Genomic DNA, 18,270 nt, shown 5'->3' on the forward strand with positions numbered 1-18,270 from the left:
AAAAGTAAGAGTGGCTGCACACAGCTTAAACAGGTAAAATGAACAAAAAACCATAACAGTGACAAATTGCACATAATAGACATAATAGTATGCATCAAGTGCTAAGACTACAAATGAATGCTAAACTAAAAAGTAACATCGAATAATGTTTATTTCTACCAGGCAAGGCTTGTCTTAGACTATACGGTACAACCTTGTATCCTAAATGTTAATCTTTTTTGGTTTTACTCACAAAAATGGTTGGTTCTCCTGGTACAGGTGGGGGTTGGAGCCCAGATGAGTCGTCTTGACAAGAAGCAAGCAGAGAGGTTGGCAGGGTGGAAGATATAGATGTAAAAGATGGATCAGGCTGCAGTTTGACGGGGTCCAACTCCTGTGAATTGGCTACAAATGATGAACCTTCATCCCCCCGTTTGTCTCTCTCTGGTTCCGGTGAGGAGGATGAGGAACGGGAAGTGGTGGAGGAGGTGCTAGAGGACGAGGATTGAGGGGAAGTGTCTGAGGAGGATGCATGATGGGGAAATGATGAGAAGTGGAGAGATTGTGGTTCAGATGATTCGTCGCCCCCTGCCGATGTGGAGGCAGCTGATGGTGGACCAAAGGCAGCTCCCCCTGCCACTGCTGCCCCACTACTGTACTCCTGATACAACAAGTTCCTCAACTTTTCATCCAGTGTCTTTATGCGGTTGTCCACGAATTCAATTTTAGGAGGTCCTTCACTGTCAGACTCAGCAACAGAGGAAGGCTGAGCAGGAGACGGTGACATCGTAAGAGCGAGAGTAGGAAACGGAGCCTCAGCAGTGCCCAGGTGTAGCGGTGGCAGTGAGGAGTCAGAGGAAGGATGGAAGGAGGCAGAGTAGCTGCATGTGTCCTCTGTAATGCTCGTCTCACCTGTAGACACCTCTGACTCAGACATTTGTAGAGAAGCCTGCTGCTGCCTCTGTGGTGTCTCCATGCCTGAGACCATCTCTTGATGTTCAGTCTGCTTCAGCTGTTGCTGTGATTGTACATGTTGTACTGCTTCAGCAGGCTCTTGGGATTGTTGTGGACTCTGCTGCAGGGTTGCAGGGCCAATATTTGCTTGTATCTGCTGTTGGAGAAAGGGTTTACCCATTGATGAGTACAACATTTGATTTTGATCTGGTTTTGAATCCCCTCCACTCATATGTAGCTGTTGCTGCACTATTTGTTGTTCTTGTAGTAGTATTGTCTGCTGTTCGGGGATAATTACTTCTTGTGGTGCCACAGCCTGTTGGGAATATTGTGAAGTTTGTTGTCCATTAAGAGGCAGCAGAGTCGGTTGTAAAGGCAAAGAGGGCAGACCGTGATGCACAGGCATTGTCTGAGGCAGCACTGGACCCTCACTGAACTGCTGTGGTGGCATTTGATTTGGTATTATTTGTTGTTGGTTCTGCTGTTGTTGTTGTAGTTGCTGTTGTACAATTTGTCCTTGCTGCTGAGGCATTTCTTCTTGGTACACTTGATGTTGCTGTTGTGTTGATTGGTCGATCTGCTGATGATCAATTTGAATTGCCTGCAGTTGTGCTGCTACTACCTGTTGTTGCAATTCAGACTGTAGGAATAGCTGTGGTTGAGATTGCTGTGGACCAGGTTGGGCCAAATTAGTGTATGTTTGCCTCTGTTCTGTGCCAGGTTGGCTTGTCACAGAAGGAATCAGTGTAGCACTTGTTGGAGGAGAAAAGTGAATAGAAGTCAGAGCCTGGTCAGATGCAGAAAGACATGGCTGTGGAGTGGAAATAAGTACATCGCCTATACTTTGACCTACAGTGGAGCAAATGCTAGCTGCCGGAAGGGCAGTTGGTATTGGAGATTTAACAATGGGAACAGAGTTGAGGATTGAGAGGTTTGCAGCAGGTAAGGCTGTGTTAGAAGGGACCACGGTGTGAACGGGCATTTCAAGACCACCAATAGCATTGCCAGAGATGGAGGCTGATCCAAACATAATTTCAGAAGAAGATGTGTGTTGAACAGGTGTAGCTGTGACAAAGGGAGTCAATGTAAGATGGGCTGGGACAGCGGGAATTGGTGGGCAGGTGACAGGTACAGTGGGGTAGGATGTAGCGTCCACTGCAGTCAAACACTCCAGACTCTGGGATCCATCATTTTCTAAACAAATAAAGAAAAAAATGTTAGTTTAAGTTACACTAAAAACTCAACCCAGGTATGACGTTGCAGCATTAAAACCTGACAGGCCTGAGTATGCCTCCCTGAGTAGAGCTCACCTTTTTCATTTTTAGGGGACTGAGTGATCTGTGCCTCTGTTGTGGTTGGTGGTGCAGCTGCTCCTTGGTTCGAAAGAGAGTCTCTATGGCGGATAGTCTGGTTGATAAAAAAGCGCCAGCGTCCAACTGGTGATGAATGGGGCACCGAATCCACTGAAAAACAAAACAGATATCAAGAAGTTAAAGCATGCAAGACCTTCTCTCTTTCCATTTGCTTTTCTCAGTTCCATCAATAATAACAGACTACTGTAGACTTACCAGAGCTAAGTGGTGTGCTCACATTTAACTGGTCAGTGGATCCAGTCTACAAGACCAGTAAATGCTCAAGTTAAAAATTGTGAGGTAGAATCAGCAGAGGAAGCGATAAATGCAAATCATACCTGTGAGTGAAGGATTTCATGAGCTTTCTTTACTATTGCTTTAAGCTCTTCAACAAATTTTTCTTTCTCCACATCAAGAACAAAATCCTCCTCCACCTTAAAAATACAACAAGAAGGCAGTTTTAAAAAAATATGCAGCCAGTGATACTTTTAAGCATCAGAAATTAAAAGTATTGCATTGATCTGTGTACCATATAATCAGCTATGTCTTCTGGAGCATCTCCTTCAATGTCAAATTTAAATGTCACCATCTTGTTAGTATGTGTCTCTAACTGACACTCCACCATATTGTCTCCACTGCCAGATGCCTATGAATACAGGGCAATCATAAACTTATTTCTTTATGGTAGAGTCAGACATGCAGTATAGGTTCATATAAAGTATACAGTTGCTATTTTTTACCTGGAACATGCTCAGTTGGAACTGATGGGAAACATTTTCAGGCTTTTGACACAAAGTGCTTCTATGGTTTTTAAGTTTTTCTAACTTTCCATTTGCCAAGAGCTGCAGAGTGTCCTCGTCATTAGATGGAACAGACCTGTCAGTTGAAAAATGTATGAATGGAATGATATTTGTAATATTTACAGAAACCAACAAAATCCAAGGATATAGAGATTCAACCCTGATATAAGACATACCCTGATAAATGTTGTTCTGCACTTGCCAGGTATGGACCCTCCTTCTAATGGACATTCATACACACACAATGTAAGCATTATAGAAAATAAGACACAAAAAACTTTAGTAATACCTATGAAATAATTGTTAAAAAAGTGTAAGTAAGGTTATATTATTACAGTAATTGATTTAAATTGAAATGTATTAGTTCCATTAAAAAACATGCATTTAATTTCCTCTCCATTGTTTCTATTACAACTATGACAGTACACTTTCACACTTCCTGTACCTGAGCAGTGCCCAGCAGGGAAAGGTCACAGTCTTGCAGCGAGGCTTGGGACAATTTGGGAGCATTAGAATCAAGCGATTGTAGCGTAGCGACAGGCAGAGGGGAGGTGGGTATAAAGTCGACCTGCCCTGGTAAGATTACCTGGGCCACTTGTGGAGATGTTGGCAGCTCTGGAGCAGGGGCAGCTGCAGGTAAGTGGAATGGCAGGGATGGGAATGATGGTAGTGATGTTGGTGGAGTGGAGGATTGTGAGGGACTTAGAGGTATTTGTAGTGCAGGAAAGAAAGCCTGGGGCAGAGCAGGTTGTTCGGAAGCAGGTGTTTGAGTGTGAAAATGGGGCTGAGCATGTGCCTGATTGTTGGCCTGTGCGTGTGTGTGGCCTGACAGCGTTTGCTTTAGGTGGTGCTGTGGAGAAGGGGGAGGACCTGCCACTATGGAACTATTCACAGGCTGGGTGGTGCTATGGGAATGAATCTCAGCCACATTACAGCAGCCTATCTGAGTAAGAGAGTGTGTCGTCAGATGTGATAAGGGTGGGCACTCTGAGTTAAGTCGACTCCCATCAAGCGAGATGGCAGTTTGGGTTAAAGGAAGAGGCTGTTGAATGGGCAGTTGAAATGGCTCTGGCGCCGACTGAGTCAGCAAGGGAGGTGGAGCGGGATGTTGATGCACTTGATGAGGTATAGAAAGCTGGGATAGAGGCTGAATGGCTGCTGGGTCAGGCCCAAAGTTCCCTTGAGGTTGTTTCTGAGGCAGAACAACTGAATGTGCAGATGTTTGACCCAATATATAGGCGTGTCCAGTCTGCATAGGATGAGTGACATTTGAAGGGTCAGTCGCTGAACTTAGAGCATCTGTTTTGCTTCCCACACTTCCAGTTGACCCATGAGACACAATCATATGCTGATACTGGGGTGTTGGCTGCTGTTTCTCCTGCTGTAGTGCAGTATGAGGTAAATCTTGCTGTACAGGTGACAGGCCCTGGTGAATAGGCTGAGGAACGTATTGAGAAGTTGAAAGGCCAGCAGCAGCCTGAGTGTGCACCTGTGTAGGTTCCTGGATTGATTGTTGAAGCTGTTGCTTCATGAGTCCAGAATTTTGCTGAACATTAGCCTCAAGCGGGATCTGGTTGGGAATAGGAACCATTGCAGCCAAGGATTGAGCAGTGACTTGGCCGTGTTGGCCCAGCATCTGAATGTCGGCTCTTGGGACCTGGCAATGCATTGGCTGGCACTGGGTGATGTGTAGAGGATGAGATTGAATCAAGGGCTGAGCAGCAGCTTGGTTTTGAGGGTAGGTTACAGTCCCAGGATAACACGTCTGTAAGGGAATTTGCTGGGTGTCAATAATCTGTGTCTGTTGCTGGATTACTGCTGCTGGGGGAATGGTTTGAGCCTCAGTCAGAGTTGGTGCTTGTGTTGACTGAGGAAGCACGTGGGCTGCAGTCTGGGCTAAAAACTGGACTGGTACATGGCCATGTAGTTTCTGAATCTCAGTTTGCCCCTGCTGTGTACTGACATGAGCTGGAACAGCTGCAGAGGCCTGCAAAGGGAGCTGGATAGTCTGGTTGGTTGCGGGGACCTGGCTCTGAGAGATGGTTTGAACTTGGTGTTGAGTTTGATCAGCTCCAACAACAATATAGGGCTCCAATACAGGTGCATGCTGTTGTGGCAGAGAAACCAGCCCCTGCTGCGGGGGAATCACTTGCTCTGACTGACCTGAAGAAGGCGTAAAATGAGTTTGTAGTTGCGGAATACACAAAAGCGGTGCCTGAATCTGTTGCTCAGTGTTGCCTGGTTGAAGAAGGAGAGTTTCTTGTTTGTCATTCAGATGAATTTGTACCATAGCTGCTTGTTGCTGCTGCTGCTGCTCTTGAATTTGTTGCTTAATCATAGCTTGTTGCTGCCATCTTTCAGCTTCCTGCTGTGAGAGAAGTTGCTGCTGTTGCTCCAGTTGTTGTTGCAGCAGAGCCTTCTGTTGCTGTTCAATTTGCTGCCTCAGTTGCATTTTCTCATGTTGCTGTAGTTGGGCTTGCTTTTGAAGCTGCTGCTGTAAAATCAGCTGCTGTTGCATTAGCGCTTTTTGTTGCTGCTGCTGCTCCATTTGTCGGATCATGGCTTGCTGTTGCAGCAGCTGATTTTGCTGATGTTGTGGCTGCAAGGCTAAAGGTTGACGATGTTGCACCTCTAAATCTGTTTGTGTGGTAGGTTGCTGTTGTCCAATCAGTTGATATACCTGGTTTTGTTGTTGTGTCTGTGCTGGCGGCGGTAGTTGTTGCTGATCTACTTGAAGTTGCAAAATTGCTTCTTGTTGCACAACACACTGCTGCTGCTCTTTATTAATAAATGCTTGCTGATCCATCTGTTGCTTGCAATGAATGAGCTGCTGCTGTTGTAGTTGAGCTTGCTGTTGCTGCTGCTGAAGCAGGGCCTTTTGTTGCTGCTGTTCGAGCTGTTGCTGTAGGTACATCTGATGTTGCTCAAGCATAACAACTTGTTGCTGCTGCAATTGATGTCCGAGCTGCTGCTGTAACACTGTTGTTTGCTGCTGAAGCTGTTGGTGCAAAAGCTGTGATTCCACCATAGTCTCCTCTGTCATTAACTGTTTGCACACAGGCTCTTCTGGTCGTGGTATTGACATAGCCGGTTGGTCCATACCTGATTGTGTAGTCAGCATGTGCTGCTGTGAAGTCGACTGGACATGTGGGACAGGCTCCTGTACATAGATTGGTTGCTGAGGTTCAGGGTGATGCTTCTGGACACCGGCGGCTGAAAGGCTGTGTTGATGCTGGTCCGCTAGCAGCTGAGTTGTACTACCTTGTTGTTTGAGCAGATTACACTGGGCTTCCAATTGATGTTGGGGCTGCTGATGGAGAGTGGTTGTCTGGGGGTCCACCCCCATCTGTTGTTGTAGGACAATAGCCTGCTGAGGGATCATGGCAGGGTGTGTTGGATGGGAAGCTGCCTGGGAAATGCTGTCAGTAAGCTGCATGTGAGTGACAGGGAGTTGAGTCTGCTGAGCATGGGGGACAATAGTCCCTGTTAGTCCAGTAGGATCACTGACTAGCATGGATGTAGTGAGAACATTAACATGTGTTTGTGGTGTAACGGAGGGTTTGGATGACTGGGAAAGTGCCATTGAGCTATGGGGAGTGGTGGATTGAAATGCATCTGATGGGAATGTCTGTGACTATACAGTGACAATGATAAAATGAAGATGTGTGCAAGAAGAAAACAAGGGGAAAAGAGCGGTAGAGAATTAGGAGAAATGTTTTGTGAGGAACATAAATCATCAACATAAATTTTTAACATCAGGGTTTACGACAAGGTTTAGATCAGATGATCACTGCATGGTTGGAAATGTTTTCTATCATTTGTTAAAAAAATACAATTTACCAAAAGATTTAATGTGAAGATTGTGATAACTTCACCATGCCTGGTGAAAACAGTTTCCTGGGGCAAACCCTGTATTGTGTACAACCAGATGATTATGCTCAAACAATTAGGAGAATAAATTCTGGTTGTAAAAACAGTTAATAGAAAAAAACCCAAAGGGGACAGGAAATTCAGGATTTTAGCTTGATTTTCATTGGTAACATTGTTAATTGTTATTTTTTTCAAAGGTTATAAACTTTTACTTTTCCTTTCACCTGAAAACAAAGTTGAGGTACACTTGGTGATACCTGTGGAACCATGTTGTTGGTCTTAATATACAGCTGACCAACAGATCCTCCACTCTGCTCAATGGGCATGCTCAGACTGACACTGTGACCATGAGGCACATTTGGAAGGCTGCTACCTTCACCAATTTGATGATGAACAAAAGTGGCAGTGCTCTGTCAAGAAATCCATCAACAAAACATACAATTACAAAACAGCAACTTTACCCAGTAAGTCAGTATTGTGTAAAGACAGTGGTTTAGAAATCTTTGCATCTTCTGAGCCTTGAATTTTTGTGTCATTTTAGCAATTAACAGCAGCAACTAATTGAGTAACTTAAGGCTGGGATACACTGTGCGATTTTTTCAATCGTTGTACTCAGCTCCAGCTCAAATTGTGCGACTCCATTGCAGAGCCCAAATGTGCTCACGATTCATGTTCTTACACTGTACGGATCGACACTCTGACACGATCTGACTCCTCAAACTGTACCTCTATACACGACACATCGGGGTCTTGTTTCCATAAATGCAACATACAATGAAAAAGAAGAAGAATTCTGAAGCGTCGCCTTTAAAACAGAAGAAGAAGAAAAAGAAAAAAAACAGAAGAAGAAGAAAAACCCGGAAGTGGAGACTCGCAAATCTCATCAAAAAGAGCTTTAACAAGAATAGATGGCGATGTGATGGACCAGGAACCGGCTAGGCCAACGTGGGCAGTACGGTCTATCAGTTCTACAGCGGTCCTACTGTGTTCGCGCATGAGCATGTGATAGTTTCAGGAAAGCCGGTCCGTGGCTCTGCTTCAACAGTGCCGACTGGAGGAGCGACTGGATTTCAGACATGTTTGATTTCCTTACAACCATACGATTCCTGATCGGGAGCTGGTCGTGAGGTGTTAATCGCTTATCGTGACCCCATATATTCTGCACGATGCACGACACATGATTTAGCAGAGACTTGGACCGATCCCAAAAATAGACGCATGAGTCAAAAATCGGCTCAAAATGGGCCAAAAAGCTGCTATACCTGATATCTTTTTTATTCGATAAAATTATAGTATATACCTCATAGATCAATGAATCAAACATCATTTACTCCAAAAGGTTGAAACAGTCTCTTGACATTTCCGTGCATTGCATTGTGGGATATAGAGTCCAATAACTAACGCATAGAGGTGTTTTTTTCTTCATTCTTACTGTCATTTCTTGTTTTTCTTCACCAGGAAATGATTCTCTTGACACCATTTTTGTTCTCGTTTGATCCCGGTATTCTCTGTGATTTTGGAATTAGGTAAAAACACTTTTATGCATCCGTCTTTGCAACTCTACATCCCACAATGCAATATGCAAAAAGTCAACAAATGGAGCATTTACAGTAATGATTTAAAAAAAAACTTTTGAAAACTATTGAATTGGAAATACATTTTAAAATATTTACAGGTGCCTTTAGCGAAGTGCTCATGTATCATTAAAGGTACACTTACTCCTGGTTTGGAATCAATGCGCTAAAGTTGGAATGGACTGTTTGGACTTACCGATAACCCTGATGGGAAAGCCGTCTGGGTGTGTGAGTCTCCTTGCTGAGAGTAAGCCTGACTCTGTTCACTTGCATATGATTCACAGCTGGCAGATCCAATGCTCTCTCCTTGGAGTAAAAAGTAAATTCAAGATGTACAACAAACCAGAACATACACATTTATACATTTTTAAAGTATCACAACTAAAACTGTTAAAAACTCATACACTGGTGAAATATTGTTTCAGTAAGCTGCAAACTACCAGGCAGACTAAGGGTTGTCCCACAAAAGACATGTTGCTGCCTAACATGCTGGTCCACTTCAGCAATCTCCTCAGACTCCTGCCCACCCTCCCCTCTTCTCATCTGCCCACCTGCCACTTGCCCCATGGAAGAGGATGGATGAGAAAAGCTGCACGAGCTAAGATTGGAGTCTTTTCGTTCTTCAAAGCCTTGCTTTGGAAAGCAATTTTGCTGTCGACGCTCTCTTGATTTTTTGATCAAATTTACTCGATCTCGGATAGATTTTCCCACCACCTTGGCGTCACTCTCATGAAAAAAGCCGGATTTCACCTTTGATGTGTATATGTGGAAGAGAGTAACAGAAAGAGAATGAGAATTAGTCATCAATGGTCCCATGAAGGTGAAGGAAATCAAATTCAAATGGGGTTAATAATAATGAATAGTTTTCTCTACTGGTTTTTCATTCAAACTTCGTTCAGACAGTTACCATATCTGAACTATATTAACCATAATTTTGCTTGTTAGGTATGAGTTATTACAACTGTGTCTTACCATCTCTAGAGCCACCTCCTCAGCACTGTCATTCTCCAGATCGTAACCGAACTCGATGGCCTCATTGTCCTTGTGCTTGCCTTTTAGTTTTTTTGGGTCCTCCACCCAAATCCGGAGGGCCAGACATTCCTGGGTGCCTATGTCCTCTTCTGCTAGCTCCACCCGTACCCCTGTGTCTTCCCCAAAGAATGCATGGTTCAAGAGGTCCCGGATAGAGAGCCTGGCAGAAGGAAATATGGAGTCATGAACAGGATAGTAATTATCAGCCTCATTAGAGTGTACTTACAAACTGTTCTTACCTCTGACTTTTGTTCTGACGTATGCAACCTTCAATAATCTCTTTGATCTCTGGATCACTGACTTTATCAAAGCTGGCTGGTTTTATACCCTGGAACAGAAAGGAAATGAGATTGCTGCTTATTACAGGAAATAGGAAAATTAATTTCAAGGTTTGAATCCAATCTATTTCTCTATGTCTTTATTTGATAAAAAAAAAAAAAAAAAAACTATTAGCATCACCTGCAGCATTATTTAACTAAGAAAATAATTTTAAGAGAGGGTTAACGGGACATGTTTGAATATTGTGAATAACTATACTCACACTTGTGACTTTGCGATAGATCTGAGCAGCGTTTTGGCACTCTGAGTAAGGGTATTCAGAAGTGGCCATCTCCAGCATACACATCCCAAAGGCATAAACATCGACAGATTCATCATAGTGCTCTTCGTACATCTCTGGGGCCATGAACTCTGGTGTTCCTGTTGAAACCAGACAATGTTTCTGAATAACTTGAAGGACAAAAAGTGTAGTCTGATTAGAATCTCTATAATAATTTACTAAGTTCCATTTATTTACAGTGCCTTGTGGAGACATTCTAGACTGAGCTCAAAGTGTTCAGAACTTGATCCTAAGATCCAAATGGTGCATATTTCAAAAATGCCAAATTCTTTTATGGCAAACATTCATTTTAAACAAAGTTAGTCTGTTTGCAGCCTACCAATGACACTCTTGGCAAAGGAGGTCCTCATTAGGGTGGCCAAACCGAGGTCCCCTATCTTAACTGAGCCTGTGGGCCCAGTGATAAAGATGTTGTCACACTTCAGGTCTCGATGGATGATCGGTGGAGTCCGGGTGTGAAGAAAGTGAAGGCCCTTCAGAATTTGTCTACACCAGCTCCTCAGGACTTTGGGTTTCATCACCTTAAAGCGCTTTAGGTACCTAAGTAAAGAGAAAGGACGATGCATAAAATAATACTTACAATGTCTTTCCATCCTATTATGGGTTGTAGAAATTTACATTATTTGATATTGTGCACACACATCTGATTCAAGCAAAACGATCCAAATAAATGTGCACAATAAAGTAAAAATATTGAAGTACTGTCATCAAGTAACTTTACTTCTTGTTTTATTTTCGGTTGACTTTCACTTTTACTTTACTACATTTACAAACTGAAATCAAAAATTTAACTTGACATTTTTCAAACACCAGAGGGGTATTCCATAAAGCGGGTTATGTTCAAACTCTGAGTATGTTCAGGCTCAAATGAGGGAAACTCTGAGTGTCCCATTCCAAAAAGCGAGGTATGTTCTTCTCTGAGTATGTTACCCGGGCAACATTGTCCGTGAAATAAACCTGGTCGCTGGCAGGTTTTATCAAAGAAACCCTGGGTTTCTACCTGGCTCCGCCCACCTGAACACCGTTTCTGAACACTTTAATAAACCTTAACACTTTTCTCTGAAACACTTTAGTAACATCACAAACCACAGACGTGCTCACATAATTACTAATGTGTTGCTTTACGGCTTTTTTTTTTTTTTTTTGTGCAAACGGTAGTTTTCTTTATAACATTGTGGATACAGATCATTAGGTGAAACACACAGAGGTTGATCTGCATTAAAACATCTACTGACGTATACAGTTAAATCTGTAGATCATGCGTCTTTGAAGTTATGATGGTGCAGTGAATTGTGACGCTGCGCTTGTAAGTGACGAGTTGCGGATTCGCGTCCCGCTTCAGTGTTTTTTTATGACATTTTTTAGGACGTTGAGATGACTCTGGCGACAATATTACATAAAAAAATCAATATAAATGATGCGATATCAAGCGGCATTTACTGTCTTTATATCCAGTGTAACAGGAGGGCTCCCTATGCAGCCATCCTATGCAGCTGCCACGCCTCCTCAGACACATTTTATTCATATTATTCACCGCTCGTCACGTCACTGAAGCAATAAAGTGATGAAGCGACCAAAAACTGCGACTAATTACAGGTGATTTAAGCCACTATAGTCACTGAAGACTGAACACACCTTTAGAACAGGCTCATATTCATCAAACACCGGCTTATTTCACCCATTACGGTGAATAAATCACTATTTTCCGTTTGGTTGCCATGGCAGCTCGATTAAATCTCTGATCCATTGATGATGGCTTTTTGTCGCGCGCGTGCACGTAAGTAACCCAAGGTTTACACACTCAGGGTTGATTAACCCACTTCATACCAGCTTTAATGGAATCCGATACCCAGAGTTTCCCATCGCGGGGTATGTTGACCCAGAGTTTATGGATAGACTCAGAGTTTGTTAACCCGCCTTTATGGAATACCCCTCTGATGTACTTGTTACTTCTTTTGTTTTAGTAGCTGGTGATGATATTTAATCAGACTGAAAGAATCTGGCTAATTGGGTGAAATGTAGTTAGTGTGGATGCTGTATGCATTGTGTATGAGTTGTTTTTTCCCCCCGTTTTTTTCTTTAGTGTATTAATTCCAGTGATTAGGCTCTGTTTAATCCGTTGCAGATACACCATGTTGAACAGTGATTATTTATCGCTATTTAAGTTTAAATGGCTTGTTTCAATAAAAAAAATAACTTATTTCAAGGTGGACTGATAGGGCTGTATTATTTAAGTATGTAAAAATGTTAAAGGATAAGATTTTTTTTTTTTTAAGAGTCTACTTCAGACGCTGTAATGGAAGGTTGCTGATATAACTGTTAAACAGCAGTGTGGTGTAAAAACCAGCCCCAAATAAGTCACTGTTGTTTTTGTGATGTTACAATTTGAATAAATGAATACATGCATTTTTTTCTTTCTTTTTTTTGCTAAAGCCAAAATTGATCTCTTTAATAAGAATATGAAGGTAAGGTTCCATTTTATTTATACTTCTTTTAATAATAAGTGAAAGTTGAGAGCCAGCACTATTATATTTAAGAAAATAACAGCTACATTATGACCAATATTGCTATTGGTTTTTTTTTTACTGTTACTTGTATGAATTTAGCTCATTCCTACTAATATTGAGTAAATTAATGGTAGTCATAAAATGAGTGACAGTCTTGATTTTACAAACTGACAGCGTGTCAACTGCGTGAAAGACAAAAGAAGCCCACACCAAAATAAACTAACGTTTTTAGTGTTCCAGAGGTCATGAGTTCCGTGACGAGGACAATGCATTTCTTTCCTCGGAGCACAGACTCCCAGGAATCATAGAAACGAACGATGTTAGGATGCTGCAGACCCTTTAGCATCTCTGCCTCCTCCTTGAAGCGTTGCTGCTCCGCCTTGGTCAGCTTACGATCCTGGAGGGAGGAGTTGAGCGTGTTGTTACATATTCACATTATACATTTGCTCTGCTCAGATTTAATCCAGAAGCCATTCTCTATTGCTGCCACATACATCTGTTAACTTAAGAGGTTTTAGGAGACATTCACACGAAACGTTGTGCAATGACTCCTGCTGCCACTAGATGATGCAAGCAATATATGGTTGCAGCAGGGTGAAAACAACACCCAAGCCTGAGCTTTAAAAAAAAAAAAAAAAAACATTTCCACTGTGTCAGCCACAAATTCTCAGTATGGTATACTGACTGAATGCAAAAGACAAGCCAAAGAGAGGCTGAACCTGGAATCCAGAGTCAACAAAATGAACTTTCCTTCTTCTCGTCAAATACATTGCCTTTATAAAATTAAAACAAAAATAATGGATGGATGAGGGCCATTTTCCTTTCTAGAAAATGTAAAAATAAATGACTGACGGGTTACATTTTTTGCACTCTTAAAGCTTCATGGCGTACATGTTGCTGTGTTTAACCACAGATTCCTAATATCTTTGAAAACATTGTGTAAAAAATGTTAAAAACTAAATTAAGACACAATCTAGACAATAAAGGCTTCTCCCATTTGATGCAATCTTGGACAGCACTTCTGAATCTATGTGTTTATTTTTAGACTTGTCACTAGCAACTGTTGCTGCTTTTACTCTATTCAATTAACAAAGCTTTTTAAGTCTCGGTCACATTCACCTTCGATGACTTTGAAACCTGCCAATCCTTGCATTTAACACTTTTCATTAAATACCAACAGATTCTTTAAGTTTTATGCTCCCATGCACAAAATACAGAGATTACAGTATATCGGTCAAACAGTTTGGTTTTTCAATGTCACAAACAGACATTACTATAAATAGAAGTAATCACACAACACATGCTTTTCACTAATCGATGGTATTGATGCTGAGCTTTTTGCTTTACACAGAGGCCCAGAGAGGAAGGCTCTGTCCTGCCAATATTGGGATGGAAACACACAAGTTTTCAGGACATATAACTTCAAGCTCCCTTATCCCAAATTAACTTTTCCAGCATTGCAAAAAAAAAAACTTAACTTCTCCTTTTTGACTGTGTATAGCATTTTCACTCTGCGTCTATCCCAGCTGTGTCCTTTTCTAGAGATACTAAAAACGTCCTGTCCTCCTCTCTGTGTGTTAATGTAGTATCAACAACAAAAGCTGCCTCCCATTGCACAGTTATGGTTCTGAGAAAGCAGCCCTGCCTGAGCTTGCCCTCATACCTTCATTCCTCAAAGGTCATCAAAGTTTATGGTTTAAGATCCACAAAAAAACGGAAAAACATGAAGAGATGATTGAAAATGACACGTCAACTTCTATAAATTGTCAGAACGCTTCTGTCAAAAGCTATTGTGGGGTTCAGTGGTTGAAATCTATTGAAGAGTCACTAAACCCTAAGGTTTTGGCTGACAGGCCTCTGGGCTGGAAATGTAATATATTCCTTGATTATGGGCGTGGCCCCTGGAGCAGTAAAAACGCAACCAGTCACTCTCTAACATCTCCAAAGACCAATTAATGGTATGCCAACTATAAACGTCAAATACGTAGATAGATACCTCGTCACCTACGGGGAGGCGTGACCGAATGCAGGAGTGCTTGTGAATCAATGGAGATAAGAGGTACTCAACAATCTAAAATTACAATCATTCACTAAATCAATGACCGATTTTGACACGGTTGTATCCTTTCTAAATCATCACATGTAGCCATGACACTGAATGCTTGGATCTTGTATAAAGTGCAGTATTTTGCTCCTGAAATACAAAATTTACTTGGCACTTTTTTGACAAAATATGAACAAACATGCCATTCCAATCAATCAAGCATAACTTGATCCCGTGGAATCGTCTTTCATAGGTAAAGAGAGGAATAATGTGGAGTGAGTAGGTTATAGTGTAAAAAAAATAGGGTTGCTCTGTATGGAAGCCTAGTATGCATGGCTATTTAGGGTCTCTGTAGCTGTGTATCCAGGTTCTATGCATAAAATTAACAGCTCATGTAATTCTATCTTGTGTATTGCACAGCTTATTATTGGAAATGTATAAAAGTTCATGAAATGAAGTTCCTTGCCAGACATACTGTAAGTACAACAAAATTAACCAAACGTTTCTTGTTTTACTTACCGGTATGTCTGTCTGTTCTTCATGTCTGCGTTTGTGACGGACAACCTACGTTGATATATTTTGACAAATCTGTGATTTATGAGCACTTTTTTGTTCATTTACCCATAGACCTAATACATTATAGCGGCACGTAGCACCGAAGCAAGATGACGCGGCGTAATCATGTCGACTCGAATCAGCAGCAGAGCTCAATGAGGCATCTAAGTATATGCTGTCTATGATGCCAACTACCTACTCAATTCACACTATAATTCTATAACTGCAATTCTCTCAATCCAAACAACTCACTGCAAATTGCAGAGTCAACAGGTGCTAGTTTTTATAGGATGGGCGGGACCAACTGTTAGGGTTCATGATGTAAGAAGCCAACACAACGTCACAAACCACCATTCTCAGGCAATAGCATAATTCAATTGTAATAGTGGGGTTTCAACCCATGAGAGGACATTTTTACAACAAAATATGCCAAATTGAAATGATTTGACTTGAATGTTGAAAAAAGACAAGAATCAATCAACAACCCTACTTCATATCCAAATACGATATTTTTATTTTTAATAAAAATGAAATGGTTAATTTTTATTCATCTTTTATGATGTTCATACTGTTGTTTTAAATTGTCTTGTGTTTTATTATCCTTTTGTGTCGTTGCTGGTGTTGTTTTAGTTTCATTTTTGCCTGTACAGCACTTTGTGATTTTATCTGTGAAAAGCGCTATAGAAATAAAATGTACTTACTTACTTTACTTACATTTGTTTTCAGCATAAAAAGTGGTCTAGTTACTCTTTAAAAGATATCCAATGATGAAAAAGTGGAGAACTAGTGACCGTGTCATGGATGGCCTCAGGCAGTGTCAATCAATGTGCTGTGGTACATTAGTTTATAAGAGAAAATAATCAAAAGTTCTGGCCGGTTTAATTGCCCAATTTTATTGACTACATTCAAAGATGTGGGATTAAAAAAAAACAACCTACATTTGTTGGCAGCCCTGAGTCTGACAGTTTGTCCCAATAGGTTATATAATAGGCTGCATTGTGGTGTAAATTGACCGATGGTGTTCCACAGGAACCATAACTACATATCTAAGGCATAGCATGAATCACAACAGCATGAAAAGATTGGCTAGAGTTATTGTGCGCCTTCAGAGTGCAGACTAGGATTTTAGGAAGCTTTTAAATTCACCCAAAGAGGTCAAAACTAAATGGTGTTAGAAAAGACTGCATGGTTTTTTTGCATTTCTGATTTCATAAGACAAACAAACATAAGTAGGGCCCTATAAAATCCATTTTATTCTTTTTCCAAAATCTGTGTTTTCTGCATTAATTCTTTTTTTAATTCAGTTTTTTTTTTTTTTTAGAAATATTAATACATTTTCTTTTTTAAATATTAGTTTATACCTCCTCTGAGGAAACACAATAAAAAGAAAGCCATAATTAAACAAAAATTTATGTAAAAAATAAAAAATAAATAAAAATAATGTCACCCAATTTCTCCTCAGGGATCAATGGTTCACTGAATCTGAGCAGGTTTAAATTAACCTAATTTAAACCTAACCCTAACCCTATATACCTAATTTTATCCTGATTACATTATTCCACACCGTAATGATTAAACAAAAACAAATGAACACAAGGATGCATCAGTTATTTTTCACCACTAGGGGCCAGAATATTTTGCAGTATCAGAATCTATTATCAGCCGACGATGTTTCAGACTCTACAAACCCTGGCATTAGTGGTTTCGTCCACAACAACAGCCAACTTTATCCACAGATCTTCCGTAGCACTGATTAGATGTTTTCAAATACTCTGAGCAGGTGAAACTGATCATGCTTTCATGGAGGGCCACTCAGTGCTTCACAAGAAATGGGCGGAGTTTCACAGACACATTAAAGTTAAGCGGGCACTGGTGGCTCTGTATTTTAGAGTGAGGGATGAGTTGCGTAGTTTTTTGGCAGTTTAGACAATGTTTAGTGCGGTTTAGATGGTGTTTGAAGCAGCCAGGACAGGAGGGGGGCGGGCGGTGCACCTAATAAGTAGTCTCTGGAAACATTTGCCCATAAGAAAATTCCTTGCCTCACAGTGACGGCATTTCATCCACATTCTGTCAATTTCCGCGTTCAACAATTTTCATTGGTCATTCGGTCCCTCTCACAATTCACTGCCTTGTCTCTGCCTCACTGTCTGGCTCTGTGTGTGTCGCTGCCTGCGACTGGCGAGTCAGCTATTTATTTTATCACTTCTTACTGTCCCACTAGACAGCATCAGGATCAGCAAAGGTTACCAAGTCTTTAGAGGGAGAGGTTTGAGACTATATCTCAACAGATTCAAACAAACAACACACATTTTGCCAACCAGCACATCACCGTAACAATCACCCATACAGCGCAAACTCAAAGAGTAATCGTGTTATGTTTAAAGGACATTAGCACTTGTACATTGTAAACACAGTGAGACCTAAGACCTTTTATGGCGGGGGTTCAGGCATTAGTTGGTGAAAAGGTCAAGCTGCATGTTATTAGGTATCCTCATAAAACACTGGGGTAAATAGAGTGGAAATGGCATACATGGCACATTTGACAGATAAGCTGGGGTCATGAATGCATGTGAGCATGTGAGTCCTAAAACTTCTATTTTAGTGAACACTGAAAGTGTGTCAGGAGTCACACAAGACAAGCAGGTTACCTTGTTGTCTAATGAATCTCATTTACATAAAACGGGGCTCTTTTTTTTTTACTAAACTATAGAGGAAAGTACTGGTACACTTTGAGTTTATGCTGTGGCGAAGAAGGCAGAGTGTCAGTGTTCTAAAGGTGGGGCATGGCTGGGATTGGATTACTGTAAGCTACAACAGCTAAGACTAACAAGATACATTGGTGGAAAAGAGCTGACCTGCACGGCAGATTAAAACACCAGGCCAGTGGGTTGAGTGCACTGACCTCTTGTACATATTTTTGGCTAATGCTACCATCAAGGGCTACCATTTCTTTGTGTTAAAGGACAGAACTGACACCTACACTG

General features: G+C 41.3%; 1 protein-coding gene across 5 annotated transcripts in view; it reads right to left on the minus strand.

Annotated features, from left to right (window-relative positions):
• Window positions 1–18,270, minus strand: part of wnk3 (WNK lysine deficient protein kinase 3) — a 55,364-nt gene that overhangs the window by 12,322 nt on the left and 24,772 nt on the right. For 3 of the 5 annotated variants that reach the window (XM_028451992.1, XM_028451990.1, XM_028451993.1), the window contains exons 3-18: window positions 12,912–13,084; window positions 10,500–10,720; window positions 10,103–10,260; window positions 9,801–9,889; window positions 9,502–9,721; window positions 9,081–9,279; window positions 8,726–8,835; window positions 7,180–7,365; window positions 3,531–6,719; window positions 3,262–3,305; window positions 3,026–3,161; window positions 2,815–2,931; window positions 2,624–2,719; window positions 2,502–2,547; window positions 2,244–2,396; window positions 233–2,127 (exon numbers count right to left, since the gene is read on the minus strand). In XM_028451992.1, the coding sequence (XP_028307793.1) occupies window positions 233–2,127; window positions 2,244–2,396; window positions 2,502–2,547; window positions 2,624–2,719; window positions 2,815–2,931; window positions 3,026–3,161; window positions 3,262–3,305; window positions 3,531–6,719; window positions 7,180–7,365; window positions 8,726–8,835; window positions 9,081–9,279; window positions 9,502–9,721; window positions 9,801–9,889; window positions 10,103–10,260; window positions 10,500–10,720; window positions 12,912–13,084 (7,032 nt within the window). The remainder of the gene's footprint in view (window positions 1–232; window positions 2,128–2,243; window positions 2,397–2,501; window positions 2,548–2,623; window positions 2,720–2,814; window positions 2,932–3,025; window positions 3,162–3,261; window positions 3,306–3,530; window positions 6,720–7,179; window positions 7,366–8,725; window positions 8,836–9,080; window positions 9,280–9,501; window positions 9,722–9,800; window positions 9,890–10,102; window positions 10,261–10,499; window positions 10,721–12,911; window positions 13,085–18,270) is intronic. The other 2 variants (XM_028451991.1, XM_028451994.1) reach the window with 2 other exon arrangements.

Source organism: Gouania willdenowi, chromosome 7, assembly GCF_900634775.1.
Source record: "Gouania willdenowi chromosome 7, fGouWil2.1, whole genome shotgun sequence".
Taxonomy (NCBI): Eukaryota; Metazoa; Chordata; class Actinopteri; order Blenniiformes; family Gobiesocidae; genus Gouania; species Gouania willdenowi.